The following is a 23,528-nucleotide window of genomic DNA, read 5'->3' as shown; positions in this document are numbered from 1 at the left end:
GTTTGAGCTGGGGCTGGGGTCCTGGGGGGCGGAGAGAGAGGCCGCCAGACAAAACAGAGGCAGGCTGCAGAGGAGTGAGGGACGCTCAGTCCGTTCTCACTGGCATCAGGCGGAACGTGGGCTTCTGCCCCACCTGAATGCGTCCCACGGCCTTTTCCAGCCTCCCGTAAGCACAGAAGAATGTCGGCCTGCTACCGTCCGCCAGGGAACGAGACGCTGCTGAGCTGGAAGACCTCGCGGGCCACGGGGACGGCCTTCCTGCTGCTGGCGGCGCTGCTGGGGCTGCCCGGCAATGGCTTCGTGGTGTGGAGCCTGGCCGGCTGGCGGTCCGCGCGAGGGCGCCCCCTGGCGGCCACGCTCGTGCTGCACCTGGCGGTGGCCGACGGCGCGGTGCTGCTGCTCACGCCGCTCTTCGTGGCCTTCCTGACCCGGCAGGCCTGGCCGCTGGGCCAGGCGGGCTGCAAGGTCGTGTACTACGTGTGCGCGCTCAGCATGTACGCCAGCGTGCTGCTCACCGGCCTGCTCAGCCTGCAGCGCTGCCTCGCCGTCACGCGCCCCTTCCTGGCACCCCGGCTACGCAGCCCGGTCCTGGCCCGCCGCCTGCTGCTGGCCGTCTGGCTGGCCGCCCTGGTGCTCGCCACCCCGGCGGCCGTCTACCGTCACCTCGGGGCGGACCGTGTGTGCCAGCTGTGCCACCCGTCGGCCGCCCACGCCGCCGCCCACCTGAGCCTGGAGACTCTGACCGCCTTCGTGCTGCCCTTCGGGCTGGTGCTCGGTTGCTACGGCGTGACGCTGGCGCGGCTGCGGGGCGTCCGCTGGGGCGCCGGGCGGCGCGTGACGCGGGTGGGCCGGCTGGTGGGCGCCATCGTGCTGGCCTTCGGCCTGCTCTGGGCCCCCTACCACGCCGTCAACGTGCTGCAGGCGCTCGCCGCGCTGGCTCCGCCCGAAGGGGCCTTCGCCAGGCTGGGCGGGGCGGGCCAGGCGGCGCGAGCTGGAACCACGGCTCTGGCCTTCTTCAGCTCCAGCGTCAACCCGGTGCTCTACCTCTTCACCGCCGGGGATCTCCTGCCCCGGGCGGGTCCCCGCTTCCTCTTGCGGCTCTTTGAGGGCTCCGGAGAGGCCCGAGGGGGCGGCCGCTCTAGGGAGGGGACCTTGGAGCTCCGAGCTACCCCTCGGCTCAAAGTGGTGGGGCAGGGCGGCGGCAATGGAGACCCTGGGGGCGGGGCGCAGAAGGATAGTCGGGGTTGGGACCCTTGACGTCAGACCCTACCACCTGGCCTGCTCTTCCCTGACCCCTTCCAGTGCCCCCTTGGAACTCAGGGAACCACTCTGGATGGTTTGGGGATCCTTCTCCTACCAGCGTTGAGATCTCTCTGGGCAGAATTATTATACATCTGGGGCAGGCCCAGGTTCCTCCCAGGACTGGGAGTGGTGATGGCCCGTATTAAAGAATATCATGTACCTGCAGGCTCGCATGTACCCGGGTGCCAGAGCTGCTAACTTGTTGCCAATAGCTATTGTGAAAGACACTGTGAAATTGTGTGAAATACATTACAGGATGGCTTAAGCGTGCTCCCTCCAGTGGGTTATCCTACTTGAGTGAAACTACCCTGTGTCACCTAGCTCACTGCTGGCTGGGTCAGGCCGAGGCTGGGCAATGCCAGCCCTCGGTGGCATCTTAACCTGTCCTCCCTAGCCCAGATGGCCTGGCTCCCCCAAGCCCACCCATAGAACCACTCTGGAAATAAATGGAGAAAGAGGAAGGGAAGGTGTGAGTGCTTGGCAGAGAGATGGTGATAAGATCTATTCTCCGGGTCTGTTAGAGCTAAGTGGGTGGGAAACTGGCTCTGGGAAGGGAAAGTCAGTCTGTAGGGTTTGAAAGGAAAGTTTTCTTGTCTGTCTTGTGGTTGGCACAGCTGGGGAGGGGCCTTGGAAGTCGGAGACTTACCTTCTCTGAATGTAACTCTCCCTGAAAAGGTCACCTGACTCAAAAAAGGCGCTCAGGAGCAGACACTCATTCACCCAGGAGGCTTCTGGGGGTTGCAGTTGAGGGGTATGAGGAACGGTGTGGATATCTGGAAGACAAAAGGAATTTTTCAGGGAGATGCCCCTTCTCCTTTCTCTCTTTTTCCTCTCTGCCAAGTCTTGGCTTCTCCCAAGACTGCTAACTGTTCCTCACCTCCTCCAATACTTCTCGATTCCCATCTTTTGGAATCTCTCTAGGTCTCAAAATTGTTCTGGATCCTGACACTTTTGAGTTTGGGAATGTAGGATGGAGTCCTTTTTAGGGGATGTCCATGTGCACACACGTGTGGTCACTAGGATAACCAGCTCATCCCCATTTGTCTAGGACTTTCTCAGTTTTAGCACTGCAAGTCTCTTGTCCCAGGCCCCTGAGTCTCTAACAAACGTAGATGTTTGATTACTTGAGTGGTCACACTGACCATCACCGTAGGTTCTGCTTTTTTGACTGTTTACACCACCCAGGCAGAAGTCAAGTTAGAGGAAATCCAATCCTCAGGGTCGGGCCAGGGTCACCAAAACTGGGATTGGAAAGAGCTCTGGACTTGGCGGGGGAGGTCAGAAAGTATGGTTAGAGTGTCTAGTCTGGGGCAGAGGGAGAAAGACCATAGAGAGAGATGGAGGTGGGGAGCAGCTTGGAAGAGGAGGCAAAGACAACCTAGTTCCTGTCAGAAGGGGCCTCTGGGTGACCCCAGAGCTCTGAGCCAGAAGCTTCTATCCCCAAACACTGACTTAGTGGCTTTCTTCCTGTCCTCACGCACCAGAGCAGAGGCTTCCTAACTTCTGTTACACATTTCCTATCCCACACGCCGTCTGTGGCCAGAAGGCTCTTCCTCAACTCTGCCTCCAGCTCTTACTGCGGTTTCAGCCCATCTCTTTTCATCATATCCTCTAGCTGATAGCTGCTGGGTCAACTCTGATCTGGCTCTTCTCTTTTTTATTTCTTAAAAAAATTTAATTTACTTATTTTTTGCTGTGCTGGGTCTTCATAGCTGCGCACGGGCTTTCTCAAGTCGTGGTGAGTGGGGGCTACTCTCTAGTTGTGGTGTGTGAGTTTCTCACTGAGGGGGCTTCTCTCGTGGCTTGAAGGCTCTAGGGCTCAGGTTCAGGAATTGTGGCACACGGGCTTAGTTGCCCCTTGGCATGTGGAATCTTCCCGGAGCAGGGATTGAACCCCTATCCCCTGTATTGGCAGGCAGATTCTTAACCACAGGGAAGTCCTGCTCTGGCTTTTCTCAAAGCAGGAAAGCTGGGGCCACTACAAAGGTTAAGGGACCTCAATGACCACCATTACACTCTTACCCATTACCACCGTTACGCATATTTCCCAAGAAGTGGTGGAGTTGGAAGGGAAGCAGGAAGGCTCATGATTGGATTGAAGATTAGACTTCTTGGTTCTTAGCTTCTGCAGGAGAGTCAAGAAGAGGAGACTGCCCTCCTTCCAGGGAGGGGGAAGAGTGATCCTTTTGGGGGCTGCTTCGCTTTCCACATTCCTGGTTCCCCCCTCTCTCACGTCTGCTTCTTGTGCTCATCTCTGCTTTCCCTCTGTGTCTAAGGTGGGACAGAAGTCAGCTGTGGGAAGGTAGGAAAGAGGTAGTGCTGACTTACTTGCCCAGCCCCACATCTTAAGTCCAAATTCATGTGGCAGCGTAGCCACATTGGCAGCGCAAGGCAAGTGCTTCAGGAAGGGGAAGAAATTGTCATTCTGTGTGATACTAGAGAGACTATTTGGCTTCTACGAAAGAAAAGGGAGATGGACCTAGAATGGAACTAGTCCTTTTAAATGAGGGGAGGGATGGAGGGTGCTGGAAGGGGGTCCTCTCCACCAAATCCCAGTCATGGCTTGAAACCAAGCCAAAGACAGAGTGCTGTCCTCTTTAAGTCATGACATCACCTGACCCAAACCCAGAACCGAGCCCCAGCCCACATTTCCTATTAATCTGAAAATCTACATCGTTCACAGAAGATATAAAGATATTCAACATTCTGACCTCTTAGTCTGAGTCCATTTCCCCTCTCTGGCTTCCTTCTCTCCTTCTCTTGCATGACACAATTCATTATTCTGTTCGATTCTTCAGTCTAGACCTTCATCTGAGGCCACATTTCAGCCTACCCACCCCCTCACTCCTCTTTCCTCTCTCATTGCCCCTTCCGGGGCTCTTCTCTTCTGGCCCCACCCCTGAGGAGTCCTCCTTCCCACTGGGCTCTTCTGGAACACAAAGACTATTCCACCCCACGTTGTGAAGGGAGTGGGTCGGAGTTTCCGCCCCACCCTCAGGAAGGTGCATCTCCCCTCCCCTGCTCTTTGGTACTTCCTCTCTAGCTGACTTAACTGACAGCACCCAGACTCCAGGCCAGGCCCCTGGCACCGGCACAGATCTGGGGATAGGCTACGCCATTCTGCCCTCACCCTGGGATTGGCACCAGCTTCCAACCAGTGCCCGGCAAAGCCTTAAGTGAGTACCCTAGAGTAGGGGAGGTGGGGGGAGGGAGCAGAGCTGTAAGAGAAAGTCCAAAGGACTTCCAAAGAAAGCTGACCAGTGGTAAAGGAACTTGAGAGGACTTGGTCTTGCCTCCTGTCCACGAAATCTTCCCCATCCCTGTTATTCTTGGTGGACCCTGGGCACCTCTGGGGTGAGTGGGTAGGTGATTGGAAGAGGTCAGTGGCACTTGAGTGGGCTGAGGGTCTGGCCGGGGTGGGGGGGTGGTAGGGGAAAGAAGCTAGCCTTTTGAGAGGTGCAGCATTGTTAAGGAAAGCCTCCACTTTGGTTCTGGGTTTTAGGGTCTCCTGAGGGACGGTGGCTGACGGGTCTGGAAATACTGCTTCTGCTGTTGCTGTGTATTTTGCAATTGGGTCTATGGGCAGGAAGGGGCTCTGTGGCCCAGTTAGGAAATTAATCTTTCTACTCAGCCAGATCCCCTTAAGACAGGTCAGTGGGTGATGATGAGGGTAGTATACCCTGGTGAGCAGCATCTGATGGTACTGATCTTGGAGACGGATGAGAGTACCCAGACTAGGTGTGTCCAGAGTGTCAGGAAACCCTTCCTTCATGTGCGTGTCACCCTCACTCTCCAGGTCCTTGCTATAGCCATGAACACTACATCTCCTGCGGCACCCTCCTCACCAGGTGTCAGTTTCATCTCTCTGCTGGTCATCATCGTACTGTCAGTGGCGCTGGCTGTAGGGCTTCCTGGCAACAGCTTTGTGGTGTGGAGCATCCTGGCAAAGCTGCCGAAGCGCTCTGTCACTGCCCTGATGGTGCTGCACTTGGCCCTGGCCGACCTGGCCGTCTTGCTCACTGCCCCCTTTTTCCTCCACTCTGTGGCCCAAGGCACCTGGACTTTCGGAACCTCCGGCTGCCGCCTGTTCCACTATGTCTGTGGAGTCAGCATGTATGCCAGCGTCCTGCTTATCACGGCCATGAGTCTGGACCGCTCGCTGGCGGTGGCCCTGCCCTTTGTGTCCCAGAAGCTGCGCACCAAGGCAGTGGCCTGGCGGGTGCTGGCCGGCATCTGGGTAGTGTCTGTTCTGCTGGCCACTCCCGTCCTCTTGTACCGCACGGTGTACTTGCGACCGGACAATAGGAGCCTGATCTGCTTCCCGACGTACCCCAGCGAAAGACATCGGGCCTTCCATCTGTTCTTCGAGGTGATCACCGGCTTCCTGCTGCCCTTCCTGGTCGTGGTGGCCAGCTACTGCGACATCGGGCGCAGGTTGCGGGCCCGGCGCTTCCGCCGCAGCCGCCGCACCGGCCGCCTGGTGGCGCTCATCATCCTGGCCTTCGCCGCCTTCTGGCTGCCCTACCACGTGGTGAACCTGGCCGAGGGGTTCCGCGCCGCAGCGGGCAAGGCCGTGGGTTCCGGACCGGTGGGTAATCGGCTGCTCCTGGCCCGCCACGTGCTCATCACGGTGGCCTTCCTGAGCAGCAGCGTGAACCCCGTGCTGTACGCGTGCGCCGGGGGCGGCCTGTTGCGCTCGGCCGGCATGGGCTTCGTCGCCAAGCTGTTGGAGGGCACCGGCTCCGAGGCGTCCAGCAGCCGTCGCGGGGGCACCCTGGCCCAGACGGTGAGGGGCACCCCCGCCTCTCCTGAGCCTGACCCCGCCGAGAGCCTCACTGCCTCCACCAACCCTCTGGAGTGAAGCGAACTCAACTAGGCCTGCTGGCTGGCCGCAGTGCAAAGACCCTAGCTTGGGGGAATGCCCTCCCCACTGGCCTGACCCAATTTTTGACCATCCCCCTCCTTCCCCCAGGAAGAGAACGCTGGTGGGAGAGTGGGGCGGAAGCGGGGGAGGGGCACAAGTCAGGGCTGAATGGGAACCGGGTCCCCACCGGCAGCCTTAGAATTAAAACTGAAGTCTGAAACTGGGTCAACTCCGCTCTGTGTGATGTGTTCATCATGGGGGACTGGGGTGCTCCTGGTTGCTCCTTCTCAATCGCAGAGTGGCACATCCTTTAGTTTCCCATGCTTTTCAGTTTTGGGACACAGAGACAGAGAAATCAGACCTTCCCACCCCGATTCTGAGGAAGGTGATCTGCAGATCATACTTGGACAACACAGGTCTGCAGACCCCTGAAGGAGCTGGCCAAGGAAGACCACCCAGGTGTGCCCATCACGCCAGACTCCCTGACTCAGCACAGGAAGAATATTTAGACCTTCCAGGAGGTGTCTGCCCAGAGGGCTGGGGTGGGGATCTTTGTTAGTGGGACTCCAACCTCCTGCCAGTACTCTGTGTCCTCTCAATGGGAGATGTCTTAGGGGATTGCCTCTTTTCCCTCTCTCTCTCTGGAGGCAGTCTCACCAGCGAGCCAAGTCATCAGATCTTATTCCCTAGAACTCTGCACACCAGCATCCTGCCAGCCCCTAAAATGCTGTGGCGCAGGCTGGAGCTGAAGGCCCTCTGTGATGTGGTCACCCTTAGGAAATGAAGATTCGCAAAAGCGAGATGGGTCATTTTTTACTTGGGAAGACTGTTGTCTTGGAGAGCCTTGGACTGGCTCTGTTCTGACAGCATTTAAGAAGACGGCAGTGGCAGTTTACTTTTTGAATCTCTTGCATAAAAAGAGAAAAACAACTAGGAGAAAAGTCAAAAATCCTCGTGTAACATCTGCACATCAAGATACCTCTCATGGACCCCAAAATGTGAGCAAGGATGAGTCATGGATGCTTCAGGACCTATGTAATATCAGCATCTGGGCAGGAGGCAAAAGGAAGCAAGGGAGAATCTGAGAGACCTAAGAATTGGAGACCCCCCAACCGTATACATGTCCTTGCTAGAAAGCATGGTGGGTCAGCTTGAGAACAGCAGCTGGAATGGGGAGGGACCTAAAAGACTATATCCCAGGCCTCCCTCCCATGCTACATAGTACGCACATAACAGGTGCTTATTTAGTGTTTGTTGCGTGAATAAAGATGAAATGACATTTTACTGGAGCTTCTTTCCAGTGTTCGTGGGTGGGAAGCAGGAGAGAACAAATCTTTGTTCTGAGTCATGTGGATAAAATTCTTTCTACTTCCAAGGGTCCCCAATACTGGAATCAGGTTGGCAGGCAGGCAGGGAGGCAGAGGCAGTCCTTTTGCTGAGCTTGTGAGAAAAAAATCACTCCTTTTTAACACACTTATGCTCACACTTGCACACACACATTCAGTTTGGCCTGGGAAGAAGCAGTCCTACTGAGCGGTGAGGAGAAGATGCTCCTCAGCTAAACTAGCAGCCTCTGACATCAATTCTAGCCCAGACACACCAGAGTCTCTTTACTGAGGATCTTACAGATGAGAAGGAGAGGACGGGGTTGGGCTCTCAGCCTAGGGTGGCTGAGGGAGGTCCAGTTCGTGTCAAATCTGTGTTCAGGAAGTAGGTGCAGAGCTGCCCTTTGCCTTTGACCTTGATGATGCCCCGGCTGTAGCAGGTGTAGCCTAAGGACTGCAGGGCCCAGGCTGTCTCTTCTGTTACCTGCGATTGGAAAGGGGTGAGGGAATGTGGGGCTGTCCTTAGCCCTACCCCCTGCCCCCGCGCCTGAGGGGCTCCCTCACCTGAATCTTGCCCAGGACGCCTGTACTCTCCATGCGGCTGGCCACGTTCACCGTGTTGCCCCAGATGTCATACTGTGGTTTCTGGGCCCCAATCACTCCAGCCACTACAGGTCCGTGGTTTAACCCTGACAAGAGGTGTAAAGAGGGGGAGTTTTGAAGAAGGAGAGGGGGGAAAGAAACCTCAGGGAACTAGACTGAAGGTGCTGGGGGCCTTGGAGGCAAGGAGGACAGGCTAGAGGAGTGCTGCTTAGGGAAGGAAGTGGATGAGCCTCCCAGCTTCATGCTCCGTCCCAAGGGGTGAGTCTGGAGGGGTTTCCCGGGATGAGCTGGGGAGCAGCTAACAAAGGACTTGGGGGAGGGAGAGCTTGGGAAGGTAAGAAGGAGGTCCCAAACTGCCCCAGGAAGGGAGGGTCCTCACCTACACGCAAGCGGAAGTTGTTGAATGAGTGCTTGTTGATGACATCCAGCTTAGACCCAAGGGCCACAGCAAACTCTACCATGGTGCCAAGGTGGCCGCAGCTTTGCTCAGCATCCTGGCAAAGGGCCAGCCCACCAGGACGGGTCAATGAAGGCACAGGGATAAGGCCCACTTATGGGCCCACCAAGGAGAGCCCAAAAGAGGTTAGTAGGAAAGGAAGGGATGCGGTACCTGCTGTGCATCTTGTCCAGAGGTGGCGTTCAAGCCGGTAGCTGCCATGTAGGTGCTGCAGATGGTTTTGATCTTCTCCACCCCACTGAACTTGGGCTTGGAGAGCAGCTGTACAGAAAGGAGGCTGTGTCCCCGATCTCTCTGGTTCTCTCCCAGAAGCCCAGCCCCAGGCTTTTGGAAGCTAAAGGACCAGTTGTGGGGTCAGGGATGGTGGCAGGGTGAGAGTTGGCAGTGAGCAGAGTTGTTGGGGAGGGCAGAGCTGGGGGATCAGAGGAGGAGCAGGAGGGCTGGGGAGGGGAGGATGGTCCTCCTGGCCAGGAGAGTGAAGTGGGAGGAGGGTCTGGGGGGAAATTCTAGAATCCAGGACATAGGGTCTGGGGGGACCCTCGGAGCTGTCACCTCATCAAAATCAGCGATTATCTCATTGAGCAGCCGCAGACACTCTAGCCCCTCATGGTTGATGCTGGATTCAGAGTAGAACTCCTTAAAGTCTGGGACTGAGGCGAAGAGGACACACACACACTCGTAGGATTGGTGGTAGAGGTCCTGGGAGGGCAGGAGGCTGGGGTGAGGGGCTATGCCATGTTCTTCCCCCTTCTGGGTCTATATGGGCCCTCCTCCCTGTGTCCACACTCCTCCCCCTCGGCGTAAGAAGGATCAGGAAGGAAGGAGAAGGGAAGGGTCAGGTTACCCCAGGGATGTGACCCAGGAGTTAAAGATTGGGTCTCATTGGGATTCCAGGGAAGAGAGAGGTTCGGAGTCAAGATCACCTCACAGCAAGGTGAAGGGAGTCTCTTTTGGAACTGGGATCATACCCATGGGAATTATCTTTATATCTTATTGCTGAAAAGTGCTAAGTCAGCTTACAAAGATAGCTACACTTTGGAAGATAAAATGAAGCAGTAATAGCCTCCAGAACTCTGAGAAATAAATTTTGCTATTCAAACTAAAAAAAAAAAAAAAAGCAATAGTAGGGAAAAGAAGAGTCTAGAGCATCAGCATCCAGCAGAAGTTTCTGTGGTGATGGAAATGTTCTGTTGGCTGCGCTGTTCTATATGGTGGCCACTAGCCAAAGCAGCTGTGGAACACTTGAAACGGGGCCAGTGTGACCAAGGAACTGAATCTTCTATTTTAATGAATGGCCACATTGAGGCTAATGGCTACCAAACTGGACAGTGCAGGGCTAGAGAGATGGGAGGACTGTGTCCTTCACACGGTTCCTATTGACACTCATTGAGGCTTTTGAAGGGTAGGGAGCAGCAATCGGAGAGGACAGACCTTCCCAGTAAGACCTTGGGAGGCAGAGACTGTGCTCACCAAAGACAGAGCCTAAGAACTTGTAAAACTGGAGGCCCCTGACAGGCATGGGGGCTTGGAGGTCGCCCAACCCATCAGGCAGGAGTCCAGACAAGATGAGCCAAGCCAAGACTTTCGTCCTGTGGGGCGCAGGAGTTGGGGGTGGGGAGTCACCTCATTGCGCCGATTCTGACCAATGAACTGGGGGGCCACGTGGGCAGGGAGCACGTTCTCCAAGAGCAGCCGAGTCAGGTTCTCCATCGTCTCTGTCTCTTCCTGCTCTTGCCTCAACTTCTTCTTCCACAGAAAGTCCAGGCGGCAGTAATATTCATTCTGTGGAGGGCCACAGGGGGCCAGGGGGAGACACAGTACAGGGGGGCCCAGCTTCTGAGCATTCACCCCCTCACCCCATGATGCTTAAAACCACACTCTACCCCCAGTTTAGAGAAAAACTTAACGTGCAACTCTGCCCAGGGAGACCGCCTTGAATCGAGATTCAAATGATGGAGGGCAGCAGGGGCAGAGGATTTTTTCTTAAACATGATTTCCCTAGATTGGGGTGGAAGGGAGGGGAGGAGGGGAGGATTTAAGGGTGCTCCCGTTGGGGAGCAAAGAAGAAGAAAGGGAGCAGGAAATTTCACTTAGAGCTTCCAACTGACAGACCATTTGGGTTCGCCCCTGGAAATATGAGATTAAGGGAAAGGGTGAGAGAGACTAAGTCACATATATGGGGACCCAACCTCACCCTTTCTAGGGAGGCCCTGGAGGGCTGAGCTGGGAGACTTACCTGCCGAGCCAGAACTAGGAGGGTGAAGAAGAAGATGAAGAAGGAGACTGCTCCCATCAGTTTGGGCTCCTTCAGCACCCCTGGCCTGAGGAGGCCACAGATCAGGCTTGTCCCATGGCCTCCCCATCACCTCCCGCACCAGCACCCACGTGGCCCTTGGCCTTTGCCCTGTGGGTGGTTCAGGCAGAGAGGTGAAGACAGTTCTGCTCTGTCCCATCCCAGCCTGGGCCCCTCTGTGCAGCGGCCGTGCGCACCTGGAGTCCAAGGTGCCCAGATAGAGGCGGGCGATGAGGCAGTCGGACAACCAGGCGTGGGAGTGCAGGAAGACGGAGCAGGCGGCCGCCAGCCACAGCAGCAGCAGCAGCAGCTTCAGCTCAAAGCTCATGTGCAGGAAGAGGGAGCAGGAGAGGAACCCCAACACGCAGCAGTGCATGGAGTACTGTGGGGCCAGGCAGTGTGGTCAGGAGGTGGGCCTGTCCCACTGGCAGGGGCGGGGGACACCCCAGGGCTCCTGTCCTATCGGGGGGGCAGAGGTGACAGTCACACGAACACACACCGAGTGGGACTCGTGTCTGTCCCTGTCCACAGGATGGAGTGGGGGACGGGGCCACGGAAGGCTCTGGAGAAGGACGTTCAGGGCCGTGAGGGACACTCACTGGGACGCTGATGAGAGGCAAGGACCCAGGGAGCTCCCAGGAGAGGTTGGAAGCCATGGAGGATACATTGGGAGCCTGGAAAGGGCAGGTTGATGCTGCTGGTAAGAAGACCTGCAGAAGACAAGGAGCTGAGGCAGGCAGGCAGCTGCTTGGGCACGACCGTGACTTGAGCTGGGTTTCAGCTGACCCAGGGGTGAGTCGGGGCCAGACTCTGCCACAGTGGCGGATCCTGCGAGCATCCCGGGTTGGTGAGGGAGTCTCGGTGCTGAGGTCCTCGCTGGGAGTGAGCAGGGATTGGGGGAGTGGGTGTCATGAGCATCAGTCTGTCATGGATCCACTGTGTGATCTTTTGCCAACCACATAATCTCTCTGGGCCTCAGCTTCTGCTTTTGTAACTTGGTTGGGGGATGATTCCTAAGGTGTTTTTCAGGGCCAGAATTCTAGGAATGATTCGAAGTTCTAAAAAACCTGCCAAACTCAGCTTTCAAAATCATAATGTGTAAGGTAGGGCTTCCCTGGTGGCTCAGATGGTAAAGAAACTGCCTGCAATGTGGGAGACCCAGGTTCAATCCCTGGGTTGGGAAGATCCCCTAGAGAAGGGAATGGCAACCCACTTCAGTATTCTTGCCTGGAGAATCCCATGGATAGAGGAGCCTAGCCTATCATAGAAAAAAGATAGGAGGGATGTCCACCAAAGTGTTATTAATGATGATTATGCCCAGGTAGTAGGCTGTAAGGGAAAGGGAAGTCACTCAGTTGTGTCCGACTCTTAGTGACCCCATGGACGGCAGCCCACCAGGCTCCTCTGTCCATGGGATTTTCCAGGCAAGAGTACTGGAGTGGGGTGCCATTGCCTTCTCCGGTGGTAGGCTGTGCATGACTGTAATTTTCATTTATACTTGTCCAACACTTCCAGTATCCCCTGGCCTTAGTCCAGCTGTTCTCCCAAATCATAGGGTCCTCTTTCAGCCTCTGGAAGGTCCAGCATGCTTTGTTGGGGGTGCATAGAGCCCCTTCTCTCTCACCAGACTGGTAATGGCCATGGCGAAGACGAGTAGGATGGTAGCAGTGCCCAGAGCCACTCGCAGTCCTGGCCGTGTGGCCACCAGGACAGACAGGGTGGGTAGCCAGTGCAGCATCTTGGGGCCTTTCAAGACACACTTCTGTGGAAGAAGCATGGGAGTCTTAGCCATGCAGCTGGAGCAGCCACTATGGGCCAGGTCGTGGTCAGGGCCCCAGCTCACCACTCTGCCCCTAAGCCCACCTCACCGTCAGGTGCTCTGAGAAGCAGACGAAGAGGAGGAGGAAGAAGAGGAGGAAGGTGATGCTATAGGTGATGGTCAGAGCTGGAGGCCTAAAGAGAGACAGAATGAGGCCTTGAAGAGCCAGAATAGGCTTTCTGTGTGCAGGGAAGGCATCCTGAAGTCTGGGCAGGAGATACAGGAAAAAGGGGTCCTGGGGATCTGAACCGGCTGCTGCTGAAGCCTAGGCCGATGAAAGACATTACATGCTGATGACCTGGGAAAGCTGCAGGGCTTCGGACAGTACTGGGATAACTCAGGGACAATTTTCGAAAGGATGGGGGCTCATGAGAGTGGCTGAGGCTGCATCAGACTGGTCTCTGGGCTTTGGGGCCAAAGTTATTTCACCTGGCTGAGTTTTGAATGAGTCCTCACACTTCCTTGCAGTGAACCAGGAGTGAAGAACTACTTCCTAAGCTCATTTGCTGTGAGATTTGGATTTCTTAATGGAAACAAACGAAATCCAAATCTCATGGGACTGTTGTTAGAACTGAGAGATAGGCATGTGAAAATGCTCGGGGTATGCAGAAAGTGCACAGGACGGAAGACAGTGAGATGAGGGTTACGATTACTGGTTCCCCAGGACAAGTATTTTCATTTCCTCTGCGGTTCAGTGCCCTGAGCCGAGGGGAAGTAAGGGAAGAAAGTGTGGGTCAGGGGTTCTCTTCTGGAGAATCAGGGCTTCCCTTGTCTAGGGGTCTCTCACCTGTTTGTCACCAGCATCTGGATAATGAAGTTCGAGAGAAAAACCAGGAAGGTGCAGGCTGCATAGTATTTGAAGGCGGGGAGTGCAGAGAGCCGATACTGCAAGGGTTGGGGAGGGGTCGGCACCAGTTCTGCCCATTACCTTGAAGGTGTCAATCCCCAGCCAGCAAGGAGTGGGTCCCCAGCCTCACTGTCCCACCCTCCAGTTCTGACCCAGGAAGCCCCTACCGGTTCTCCAAGGAGCTGTCCTCCTTCCTTTCATCACCACCCAGTAATTCAAAGGACTAGTATGAGAGCCCTTCACCCCTCCAAGGTCACAAACTGACCAGAACTGGGAAAGGGAGGTGGGACCCCAGGGCCTGCCCCTCCCCAAGGCAGAGAAACTGAGGTTGGGAAGTCCTCTGGTGCCATTTCCCCAGCCTACCTCTTTCTCCATCTCCTTCTCTCTGAAGTACAGTGTCAGTGGATTGAAGTCCTTTGACTGTTTCCACTGTCTGGTGGGAGATGGGGGGCAGGAAGCCCAGAAGAGGAAGGGGTGGGGGGGGTGCGTGGTCAGGTGAGTGGAAAGGCTAGAGCTGGGAAGGTGTTCCCTTCCTTTCCGGGCAGAGGAAGCACTGTCCTTCCTCTCCCATCCGAGCCCTGGCCTCCAGCCCTCCCAGCCCTCTTCAGATCTCCATACTTCTGAGAATTGAGCTGTTCGATGACCTGGAAGAACTTGGCATCCCCGGTGTCTAGTTCCTCATCAAGTCCCCGCGGGGTACGGCTCCTGCACAGTGAGAGCCCAGCTGTCACCAGGAAGACCCTCGAAAGCATCTGGGCAAAGCAGGAGCAGCCCCCCAGGGAGGATGGAGGTAGGTCACAGGGACAACCCCACTCAAATTTGCTCAGGCCACCTCACCGGTCCAGGCTCCACTGGGGGCTGAAGGAAGACAGGGCCTTCTCCTACAAGGAGAACACAGGGATGGAGGAAGATGAAAGATGGTGAGCATCCTCCACCATGGTGGAGCCTCTCTGCAGCGAGGCATTTCAAATTTGCACCGGCCTTGACTTGAGCATCTGACCCAACTCTCTCTCTCGCCCTTTCTCTCTTTATCTCTCTCTCTCTTTATACACATCACCATTTCTATCTCCATTTCCATCTCTACCAAATCCTACCTGCCCACAAACCACATTTATTTCTTCAAGCTTCTTTCTGACCTTTCAGACTCCAAGAGTCTCTATGCCCTCTGATTTCCTCGTAGTTTCTATCACTTAAGAGGCAACCCTGGACCTTCTGTAGGCTTGATGGCTGTGATTTCTTGTGTCTCATCTTCCCTAAGGAGTACAACCAATTCCAAAGGCAGTGACTTGCCCATCACCCCGTGCAAAGAAAAAAATCCCTGTTGGTTGAAACTGGAATGGCAAAGCAGAACACTTTGAATCTCCTCTGCCCTTCCATGATGATCAGGCTGAGCTGGGAGGTGGTCGGGGAGAGAACCAAAAATGGAGAAGAAAGGGGAAGAGGAAGAGAAACCTGGTTAGAGTCATTTTCTTCTGAACCAAAAGGAATATGCAACGTGTGCAGAGACGTGAGAATGAGCATGAACTGAGGATGAACGCCAAGGAAGGAGGTGGAATGCCGCAGCCACTACCTAGGGCAAGATGTAGGGTGACCATCTTTCCCCACTCCCCTGGCTCACAGGAAGAAAACAGGTCACAGGGGGCCACCCTGTGGGTCTGGCCCACAAACCAAAACCCTGTGTACATGAGAGGAGAAGAGCGGGAGAGACAGAGTGATTGAGAGGTATGTTTTTGGAGGAACCATCTATACATCTACACCTCAGTCTAACTTTTATCAAACTACCTCCTGTCCTCCCCTATGCCTATAAATTATTTAAAGGCAGCGAACTATCTCATTCATTTCTGTCTTTTCCAGAACTACCCTAGTGCAGGCCACATAGTAGGTACTGAAAGATTGTAGAAGGAATAAATACGGATGGATGGTAGCCACCACACAAACACTGCCCAGTCACCCCACAGTTCCACATTGTTTAATAGTAATCCAAGTGTGATTCTCAGGATCCTTAACATTTAAATGAGACCCTGGAATGTCAGGGACTGAGAAGGGAGTCTCTGGGCTGGCGTGGTCCCACATGGAAAGATACCTTAGAACAAAGTGTTCCCACTCTGCCCTGACACTTATTAGCCTGCACGACAGTGAAGGATTTAGGGAGGCCTGGCAGGGTTCTGAGGAGGCATCCCCACCATGAGGGATGAGGATTGCACTCAACACTGTCTTACAGCCCCTGGGCAAGCCCCCTTCTCCCCTACTCGCACCGGGCGGCCTCATCCTGCAATAGTCACTGGGTCTTGGGTCCTTCCTTCCTCTCCATCCTGCCAGCAGAGCACTCTGACCTCTCCCCTTCCCCACGCTGAGGCACTCAGCCACTGAGCCACGGCTGCCAAGGCCCTCCACCCCTCCCTGCCCCCCACTGCTCGCTGGTCTCTGGCCTGCTTTCCTGCTGGATGGGAGGAGGGGACAATGACACAGAAAGGGTAGTCTGGAGTCGCCCCATAAATCCAAGCAGGTCTACCTGGCTGAGAAGATTCTGGGAAGATCTGTGGACAAGTGGCTAGGAATGCTGAACAGTTTTGGGGAAGATGGGGTACAATGGAGGAGAACAGGCTGAGAAATTGAATCCCAGGGCAAGCCTTTAGGGACATGGCCTGGGTCCCTGCATGAGGGGGTTCAGGCCACTCGTCATCAAGTACCAAGAGCCTGTGGGGGAGATGCAGGTTCTCCCAGTAGGTGATGAATGACTCATTACTTTGAAGTGCTTTGCATAGATCAGCCAGTAACGTCCTGCCCTAGCTTTCCCCAGATAAGGGGTGGGCCGGCCTTCCTGCCCTCTCCCCGACTCTGCCCACTCATGGTTACTTCCTTCTTTGAGGCCATGAGAGATTTTCACTTTCACCTCATCTTATCTGTGTGCAAGTGCTGGAGAGTGGGGGCAACGAGTGACTGGCCTCCACTTCCTGGTCCCAGTAGGGACTGAAGATGAGAGCATGCAGTCTGAGCTAAACAGACCCATTTCCTGGTGAGAATGGGTGTGCAGCACTGGCCTCAGAGTTAGGAGGGAGTATGGTTCCAGGGGAAGGGGCTTCCTGAATGGAGGCTGGGGAGCAATGGACATGATGTCTATGGGGTCTTGAGTCTTCTCTGAACTGAGCTCAGAGGGAAGTCATCTTTGTCCTTTCTCTGGAAAGAAGGACAAGGAAGGTCCTGAACCAGTGACTGGGGTGACCAGACAGTTCAGGACCTTGGGATGTCATCAAAAACTCACTGGTGGAGGGGGCAGGAAGGGCTGGAAGTGGGCCACGGGGGTGGGTTGACGTTAAGTGCTGGGCTCATGAAGGAGGTGCACATACCGGGAGAGGGGTCGAAGTGGACACAGGGCTCTCTACATGGCTCAGGTGGGCGAAAGGCTTGGCTGCACCCCAGGACTCCAGGTAGCGGGTCATCAGCAGTGACGGACGCATCTTGGGGCCCTCAAGAGAGGACAGCAACCCTCCTGCAGTGCCCTTCTCGTCTTCCTCTGCAGCCTGGGCCATATGAGGGCTGAGAGTCAAGATCACGTTGTCTTGACTTCCCCATTCTCCCCACACTCCTTTAAGGCTTGTGTCCCGTCCCTCGTGATACACACATCAGGACCCAGGAGCTCAATCTCTGGCATGGACGAGATCAGGCTCATTGGCTGTGGATGTTGGGGTGGGCCAGGCCATGGGGTCCAGGCTGGGTTCTTACCCAGGGGTCGATGACCAGGTAGGTCGGCTCGCCTAGCTCCCGAAGGTATGGGTCCCGGTGTTCCATGGCTGCATCCTCCACAGCATAAGCCCCGGCCAGCAGGGCCAGCGTAGCCCCTGTGATATGTACTCGTCTGGAAGAAGAGGGCAGGGGGAGTCAGGAGGGAGGGCTTCCAAATCTCTCATTTCTTTCGAGGATCTTTCCTGGAGGTCTGACTTCCAGCAAGATCCTGTGCTACAGGAGGTATCTCCCAGCCCCCCTCACTGTCCCCAGGGTCTCCCTGAGCCCCACTTGGGAACACGCTCATTTTAAAGAACTGTGAAAACCAGGCATGTGGGAGGCCTGATGGGTCTTTTGCTATAGCCTCCTGGAGCCCCAGCTCTCACCCTGGCACTCCACTCGCCTCCATGTGGTTGGCCAGAGTGACGTCATGGGACCAGACATCATACTGCCATTTCTGTAGCCCGATGACCCCGCAGAGCACGCTGCCTGAGTGCACGCCCACACGCATGTTGATATCCACGCCCGTGGCTGCCCGGAGTTTCCTGAGCAAGATGTGCAGAGAGCAGTCCCAGTGCTGACTTCAGCCCTACCCTTGCTGTACCCCTCCCGCTTTCCAGGGGGACTTCCGCCATCCTGTCTGCTCCTCCGCACATCCATCCTGCCCACCCCAGCTGACCTGATGGCCCGGCACATGTCCAGCCCCATGCGCACACAGTTGATGGCGTGGTCTGGCAGTGAGAGCGGCAGCCCGGAGACACAGTAGTAACAGTCTCCCAGGATCTTGATCCGCATGCATTCGTGCTCCTAGGGGAAGGGTGTGCGTGGGGTGGGGGCACCTGGTTAGCAGCCAGAGGAGGCAGGAAGGAGCTGGGACAAGTGGGCGCAAATGTGGTATCCCTGAAGAACTTCTGAGGTTGGGAGTGTCGAGATCAGATCTAGGGCCTCCCTCAACTTGATATGGGGTAGGCTGAGGTTTTCTATGTGGGTGTCTTTCTCAGAAGGGCATCTGAAGGGTTGGGGTGTTTGTGAATCTCTCCAGCTTTGGCACATGTAGGGTGTATCCAGATTTGAGCATATGAAAGTCATCTCAGGATTGAGGGTTTTTTTGGGGGAGGACACCCAAGATTAAATTCCTTGGGGGCATCCCTGGGGATGCTAAGCTGAGGATGCAGAGAGCAGAGATTTCCCTTGAAAGAGCCTCCTAACATTAGTGCATCAGAAAAATCCATCTAGATCTGGTTGTGGTGTCCAGAGACACCTGTGCTGGGACTCAGAGGCTGTTCGGGGGTGTTGTGGTTGGGGCATCTGTGAGGATGTTGAAAGGTCCCTCCAAGTCTGAGGTGTGCAGTGAGCAGTTCCATACCTGGGGATGTCTGAGAGGGTTTCCTACCACAGTGGAGTATCTAGGAGCCGACATGAGCTTGGAAGTGGGACTGGGATCTTATAAGGCAGGACTTTCCCTGGCAGGGTCTCTCCAGGGTGGGGAGTTTGAAGGTGGGGAAGGAAGCCCCCTCTGACCTTGGCGATTTGGTCGAACTTGCCAAAAAGCTCGTTGAGCATAAGCACCAGTTCCTTGGGGGAGCACTCACTGGCCAGTCGCGTGAAGCCCACAATGTCAGCATACAGCACGCTGGGCAGGGCAGGGCAGGGCAGACAGCATCAGTGCGGCTGGGGTCTCAGCCCACGCCCCGCTCCCCTCTGCCCATCCTGCTTCAGACCTGACTCCCTGGTGCCTCTTGACATAGAGGCTGTGGAAGTTGTTGGTGCTCTCTGGCCGTGACCCCTGTCCAGCTTGCAGTCGTGCCATGATCTCCTCCTTCATCTCTCGGGCCAGGTAGGCAGGAAGGATGGACAAGAGAAGGTGTTCCTGAGGGAGGCAACTATGAGCACCAACCCTCACCCCCACTCCCTAAAGCCGGGGGCCCCACCCGCCTCAAGCCCCTAGGAGCCCACAGACTCCCCCAGCCCCAGAGGTGTTCACCAGAGTGATGGCCCAGGTCCTTCCCACCCCCCAGAGCCCAGCTCCAGCTCTGCCCGGCACTGATCTACGTGGGGGATTAAACTTCCAGCACCAACACAGGAATTAGAGCCCATCGTTTAATATCATAAGGGCTCTAAAGGGCTTTCACAAGATTCAAGTTTTTTGAACCTCACAGCCGCCCTCCAAGGTGGGCGATAGCTATATTTTATAAAGGAGGAAAGAGCTCAAGTGACCCGCCTAAAGTCATTCAGTCTCCGGAGCCCGGTTGCGTGACCCAAACAACTCCTCTGTCCGAGCCCCAGCCCCACTCGGCCTCCTGGCCCGGAGGACCTGATGCTTCTTCTCGGTGTCCAGTCTCCGCCGCGAGTGCAGGGAACTAAGCGCCTCCCGGAACGTGGCGCGCAGTGCGCGCTCCATCAGCGCCTTGTGATAGGCTCCGGCCACGTTCCCACACAGGAACAGCACCGCGTTTGCAGCCAGCTGCGGGGGAGGGTCAGTCTCAGAGGACGCCGCTCCCCGGGGCGGGGGCAGGAGGCTAACTGAGATGACAGGGAGGACTCTACAGTTAAGAGTATCTCCAGGCAACGGGTGCCGCATTGTGGAGTCTGTAGGGGGCTCTTCTCCCTCACCCCATCACCCCATCCAGACCCTTGGTTGCTGCACCGACATAGCCTCTTCGGTCTAGAAACCTTCTGCCGGAAATACCTCTCCACCATCCTCGCCCACGCGGCAGCAGGAAACTGCTCAAACTCCAATTTTTACATTCTCTGTGAAGGTTCTGTTATCCACATCTGTCCCCATCGCCCTGGTCCCCTGGCGAACTCCCTTCCCCGGGGGCCAGAGCCCTCTTCTGGCGTTTGCAGGCATCGCGCCTGCACTGTGGACCAGCTCCACCAGGTCTGTGTTTGAACCTTGGACCCTCCCTTGTACCCTGCCACGGAGTCAGCTCGACAAAACAGCTGGTGAATGCCCAGAGGAAGCAAGCAGCGCCCAGCGGAGCCAGCCCCGGACACAGCCTGTGCTTCCTGCGTGCTCACCTGTGGCAGCAGCGCCGGCCGGGCGTCAGGCTGAGGCCCAAGATACAGCCCGAGGACCAGCAAGTGTGAGAGGGAGGAGGTGACACCCGCGGTGATGGCGTCCCGCATGTCCAAGGGCAACATGGCATACACAGTGAAGATGACGAAAAGGAAGAAGGACACCTGGGGAGAGGGGCATTGAAAGTTGCAAGCTCATGCGGTTCCTCCAGGCCTGGGTGCATGTTTGAGGCCTAGGAATCCCCATTCCCCTGCTCCACCTGCCTCACCTGGTCCCAGGCGCTCACCACGCCCCCAGTGAACAGGAAGCTGTGGCCTAGTGCAAGCAGTGCTGCCCACACGAGGCCTGACAGGGGACGTGTCCAGCGCTGCAGTCGCTGCTCCCGGGATGCCAGGACCAGCAGCAGTGAGAAGCCGCCCAGAGCGCACAGCACAGTGGTCAGGAAGGCTGGGTCTGCAGCCAGCTCCTGGTGGGGAGCGGGAACACAAGGCAAGCTTGGAATGCGGGGTTTGGTGAGCTTATCCAAGGAGAGGAGGAACAGACAGCAGTGAGCAAAGCACCTCCACTTGTCTTTCACATTAGATTGAAATACATGAAAATGCTAATAATCTGTTTTTAATCAACAGAGCCAGCAGTCTCCTGTGATTCAACTCACTATCTCACTTGCATAGCGCAGGGCGACTGAACCTGGACCATCTACCCAGAAGATCTTGCTCCAACCTCATATTGGCCACTTGTGAATCTATGACCTTTCTGAGCCTCAGGTTTTTCACCTGTCAGATAGGAACTATAGCACCCTCCCACCCCCATCCCACCCCTGGAATCCCAAAGCAAGGGAAAAATTCTAGCTCACAGAGGGACTTAGCATGAGTGTATCCAATCTGGCCAATTGGCTTGGGAAATTCCCTGCCTGGGGCCCGAGGCCCTGCCCCCACCTCCCAGTGCTTTGGCAGGGGGACACCGAGAAACTCCCTTGCCTGCCTAGGAGCTGGATCTCCCCATTCCTCAAGGCGTAGAAGCACCACCCCGTTCCCAGTCTCCACCATTTGTCCCCACCTCTTCCGGGACTTGGAGGAGGACCATTGGTCTCATCCAGTGGGTTTCCCACCTTGCCTCCGAAATGTGGGAAGAAAACACGGAGCAGGATGTTTCCAGAAATGGAACTGAAGAGCCCTTTTCCCCCACAAAAGAAGCTGGAAATAGGTTATCTGGAGACTAAATGAGAGTAGGGTGGAAAGTGCTTTCTGGGAGTCTGTGGGTACAACTGCAGCACAGCCCCCGAAGAGGGAAAGAAAACCAGGAAACAGATTCCCAAGGGGCCCAGTGTAATTTCCCTCCTGGAAAATTGGAAAACCTGGCGTTGGATTTATCCCAGGACCAGCAGATCACAGGCGCTGGTTAAGATTGGTCAGACCCACAGAGAAATTAGAACAGAACTCTACAGGGAAAAAATAAAAAAAAAAATAAAAAAAAAAGAAGAAGCTTCGAGGGCCCAGCTGTCTCCTTGCATAGGCCCAGAAGCTGTGGCCTGAGAGGCCGTGACTTGTGCAGGGTCACTGCAGCTCCTAGCAAGGTCCAGCAAAGAAAACACATCGAAAAGAAGACCCATGAATCCCAACCCTGAGAATGCCCTGGAGGCAGTGCCTGTCCCGCAGTCCCCAAGGACGCCTGCCCCAGTGCCCCCCTCCGCCCCCTCGCTCACCCTGCCACTTGCCCAGGCCACAGGGAGCAGCGCCAGGAGCCCCAAGAGCACGGTCAGCAGCAGCAGCAGCAGCAGCGGGTACTGCTGGCTCAGGCTGTAGTAGGTCTCGTAGAAGAGGTCCTCACTGGGGGGCTGCCGAGGACTGAAGAGGCGGGCCATGGTCTCGCCCGCCCTGCGCCGCACCGCCTGGGGCTGGATCCCTGGGGCTGAGGAGGGTTAGGGTGGGTCACTGTCTGAGGCCCCAACCAGCCCCAACTGTGCCCTTCTCACCAGGAGCAAGCCACTTGCTCCCAGACCTCCCAAGCTCAGTCCTGTCTCCTTCCAGGTACTCTCTGGGCCTCCCAGCCTTCTTCAAGCTGGTGCTGAGGGGACGCCCCACGCATTTGATCGTCGCCCCTCAAACCCAGACTGCAGAGGTGCTCAGGCAAAAGCCAGGGGCACAGGATTTAAGGTTAAAGCAAAGGAACCCCAGCCTCCCCCTTTCCCCCCAACTCACGGCCGGCCGCGATGCTGCTGCAGCTGAACCGAGTAACGCCGGGGCAGGTTATGGAGTCAGCGTGCTGCTAGGCTAGAAGCTCTGATCGCAGGGCAACAGGCGCTTCCCTCCAGGCGCCTCGGCCCCCTCCCACTTCCCCGATGGGACGGCCCGGCCCTTCCTGTGCCCTAGCCAGGCTCGGCACTCCCGCCTCCTCCCCCACTCTGATTGTCTCTCCTGACACCACAGCCTCCCCACATCTGCTCCCCTCAAGGAAGGGGAATGCAGACCACGGGACAGATGCAAGGGGTGGTGTGGGCTGCACCAAGTGTCAAATGTCAAAATGGCCCCAGACCTTGGGTGTGGGGAGACTGAGCTGGAGCAAAAGCTGGCAAGGATGTGGGGAAGAAGAGCATGGTGCTGAATGGGGACCAGGGTCTAGGTCCAGATGAGAGGCAATCCTTCCCTGCCCCTCCAGCCTGGATGGCAGTGCTGTGGCCACGTCTGAGCGGTCTATACTCCAGTGGTGTCCAGCTCCATGGAAGGGGCACGTCTGCGTGTAGCTTCGTGGAAACATTGCTGTCCACTCCCAAATACCAGCTGAGAATCAAAGGTTTCCAATGTGTCCATGGAAGCAACATGTGCGTGAACGTATGTGGGGGAGGGAGGTGGTAGTATGGGGCCTGACCTACGAGAGAGACTAGGGGCATCATGCAGGGCAAAGATGTGCTGGGGTCTGAGAATTCCCAGGGAGAGCTCCCTCCCCAGGACTCCACTACCAAGTGTCCATAGCCCAGAAGAAAAGGTGGTGGCAGGACCACAGCCTGTAGCCTCAGGGTTTGGTTTAGGGTGGGGTCTTGCCTGCTCTACCGGAAGTGCTCTGCCCTGAGATTAGAGCTGCCCCAGGAGCCAGGATTCCTTCCTGCCCCCACCGCCAGCAGGGCCCTGACCTTGTGTGCCACAACACTGCCCACCCACACCCCTCAGCATCCCACTTCTGGCCATACAGAGAAACCACAGTGCCTCCCACTCCCTCGATGTCAGCTCCCCCATCTTTCATCCATGTCTCTTCCTGCCCCTGGCTGAAGCTTTAGCCTCC

At 56.2% G+C, this 23,528-nt stretch overlaps 3 protein-coding genes across 3 annotated transcripts; 2 read left to right on the top strand and 1 right to left on the bottom strand.

Annotated features, from left to right (window-relative positions):
- Window positions 1-180: 180 nt before the first annotated feature.
- LTB4R2 (leukotriene B4 receptor 2) lies at window positions 181-1,263 on the top strand. The gene has a single exon (XM_043471048.1). It carries the CDS (start codon window positions 181-183, stop codon window positions 1,255-1,257), a length of 1,077 nt encoding a protein of 358 aa, XP_043326983.1. The 3' UTR covers window positions 1,258-1,263.
- Window positions 1,264-4,963: 3,700 nt separating this feature from the next.
- LTB4R (leukotriene B4 receptor) lies at window positions 4,964-6,391 on the top strand. Its single transcript, XM_043471047.1, has one exon. The coding sequence runs from the start codon at window positions 4,964-4,966 to the stop codon at window positions 6,161-6,163; it is 1,200 nt and encodes a 399-aa protein (XP_043326982.1). The 3' UTR covers window positions 6,164-6,391.
- A 1,274-nt stretch (window positions 6,392-7,665) lies between these two features.
- ADCY4 (adenylate cyclase 4) lies at window positions 7,666-22,594 on the bottom strand. The gene is made up of 26 exons (XM_043471042.1): window positions 22,451-22,594; window positions 21,955-22,160; window positions 20,521-20,718; window positions 20,255-20,416; window positions 19,548-19,697; window positions 18,955-19,103; window positions 18,755-18,866; window positions 17,913-18,040; window positions 17,620-17,778; window positions 17,234-17,366; window positions 16,858-17,031; window positions 14,348-14,391; window positions 14,129-14,215; window positions 13,874-13,943; window positions 13,451-13,548; window positions 12,713-12,797; window positions 12,469-12,606; window positions 11,444-11,554; window positions 11,042-11,226; window positions 10,788-10,872; window positions 10,175-10,333; window positions 9,104-9,250; window positions 8,705-8,812; window positions 8,474-8,588; window positions 8,056-8,180; window positions 7,666-7,975 (listed from the first exon to the last, which is right to left on the bottom strand). Exons 2-26 carry the CDS (start codon window positions 22,111-22,113, stop codon window positions 7,823-7,825), a joined length of 3,234 nt encoding a protein of 1,077 aa, XP_043326977.1. The 5' UTR covers window positions 22,114-22,160; window positions 22,451-22,594; the 3' UTR covers window positions 7,666-7,822.
- Window positions 22,595-23,528: the final 934 nt, after the last annotated feature.

This window comes from Cervus canadensis, chromosome 6 (assembly GCF_019320065.1).
Source record: "Cervus canadensis isolate Bull #8, Minnesota chromosome 6, ASM1932006v1, whole genome shotgun sequence".
NCBI lineage: Eukaryota > Metazoa > Chordata > Mammalia > Artiodactyla > Cervidae > Cervus > Cervus canadensis.
This window is presented reverse-complemented; position numbering and strand designations above follow the sequence as displayed.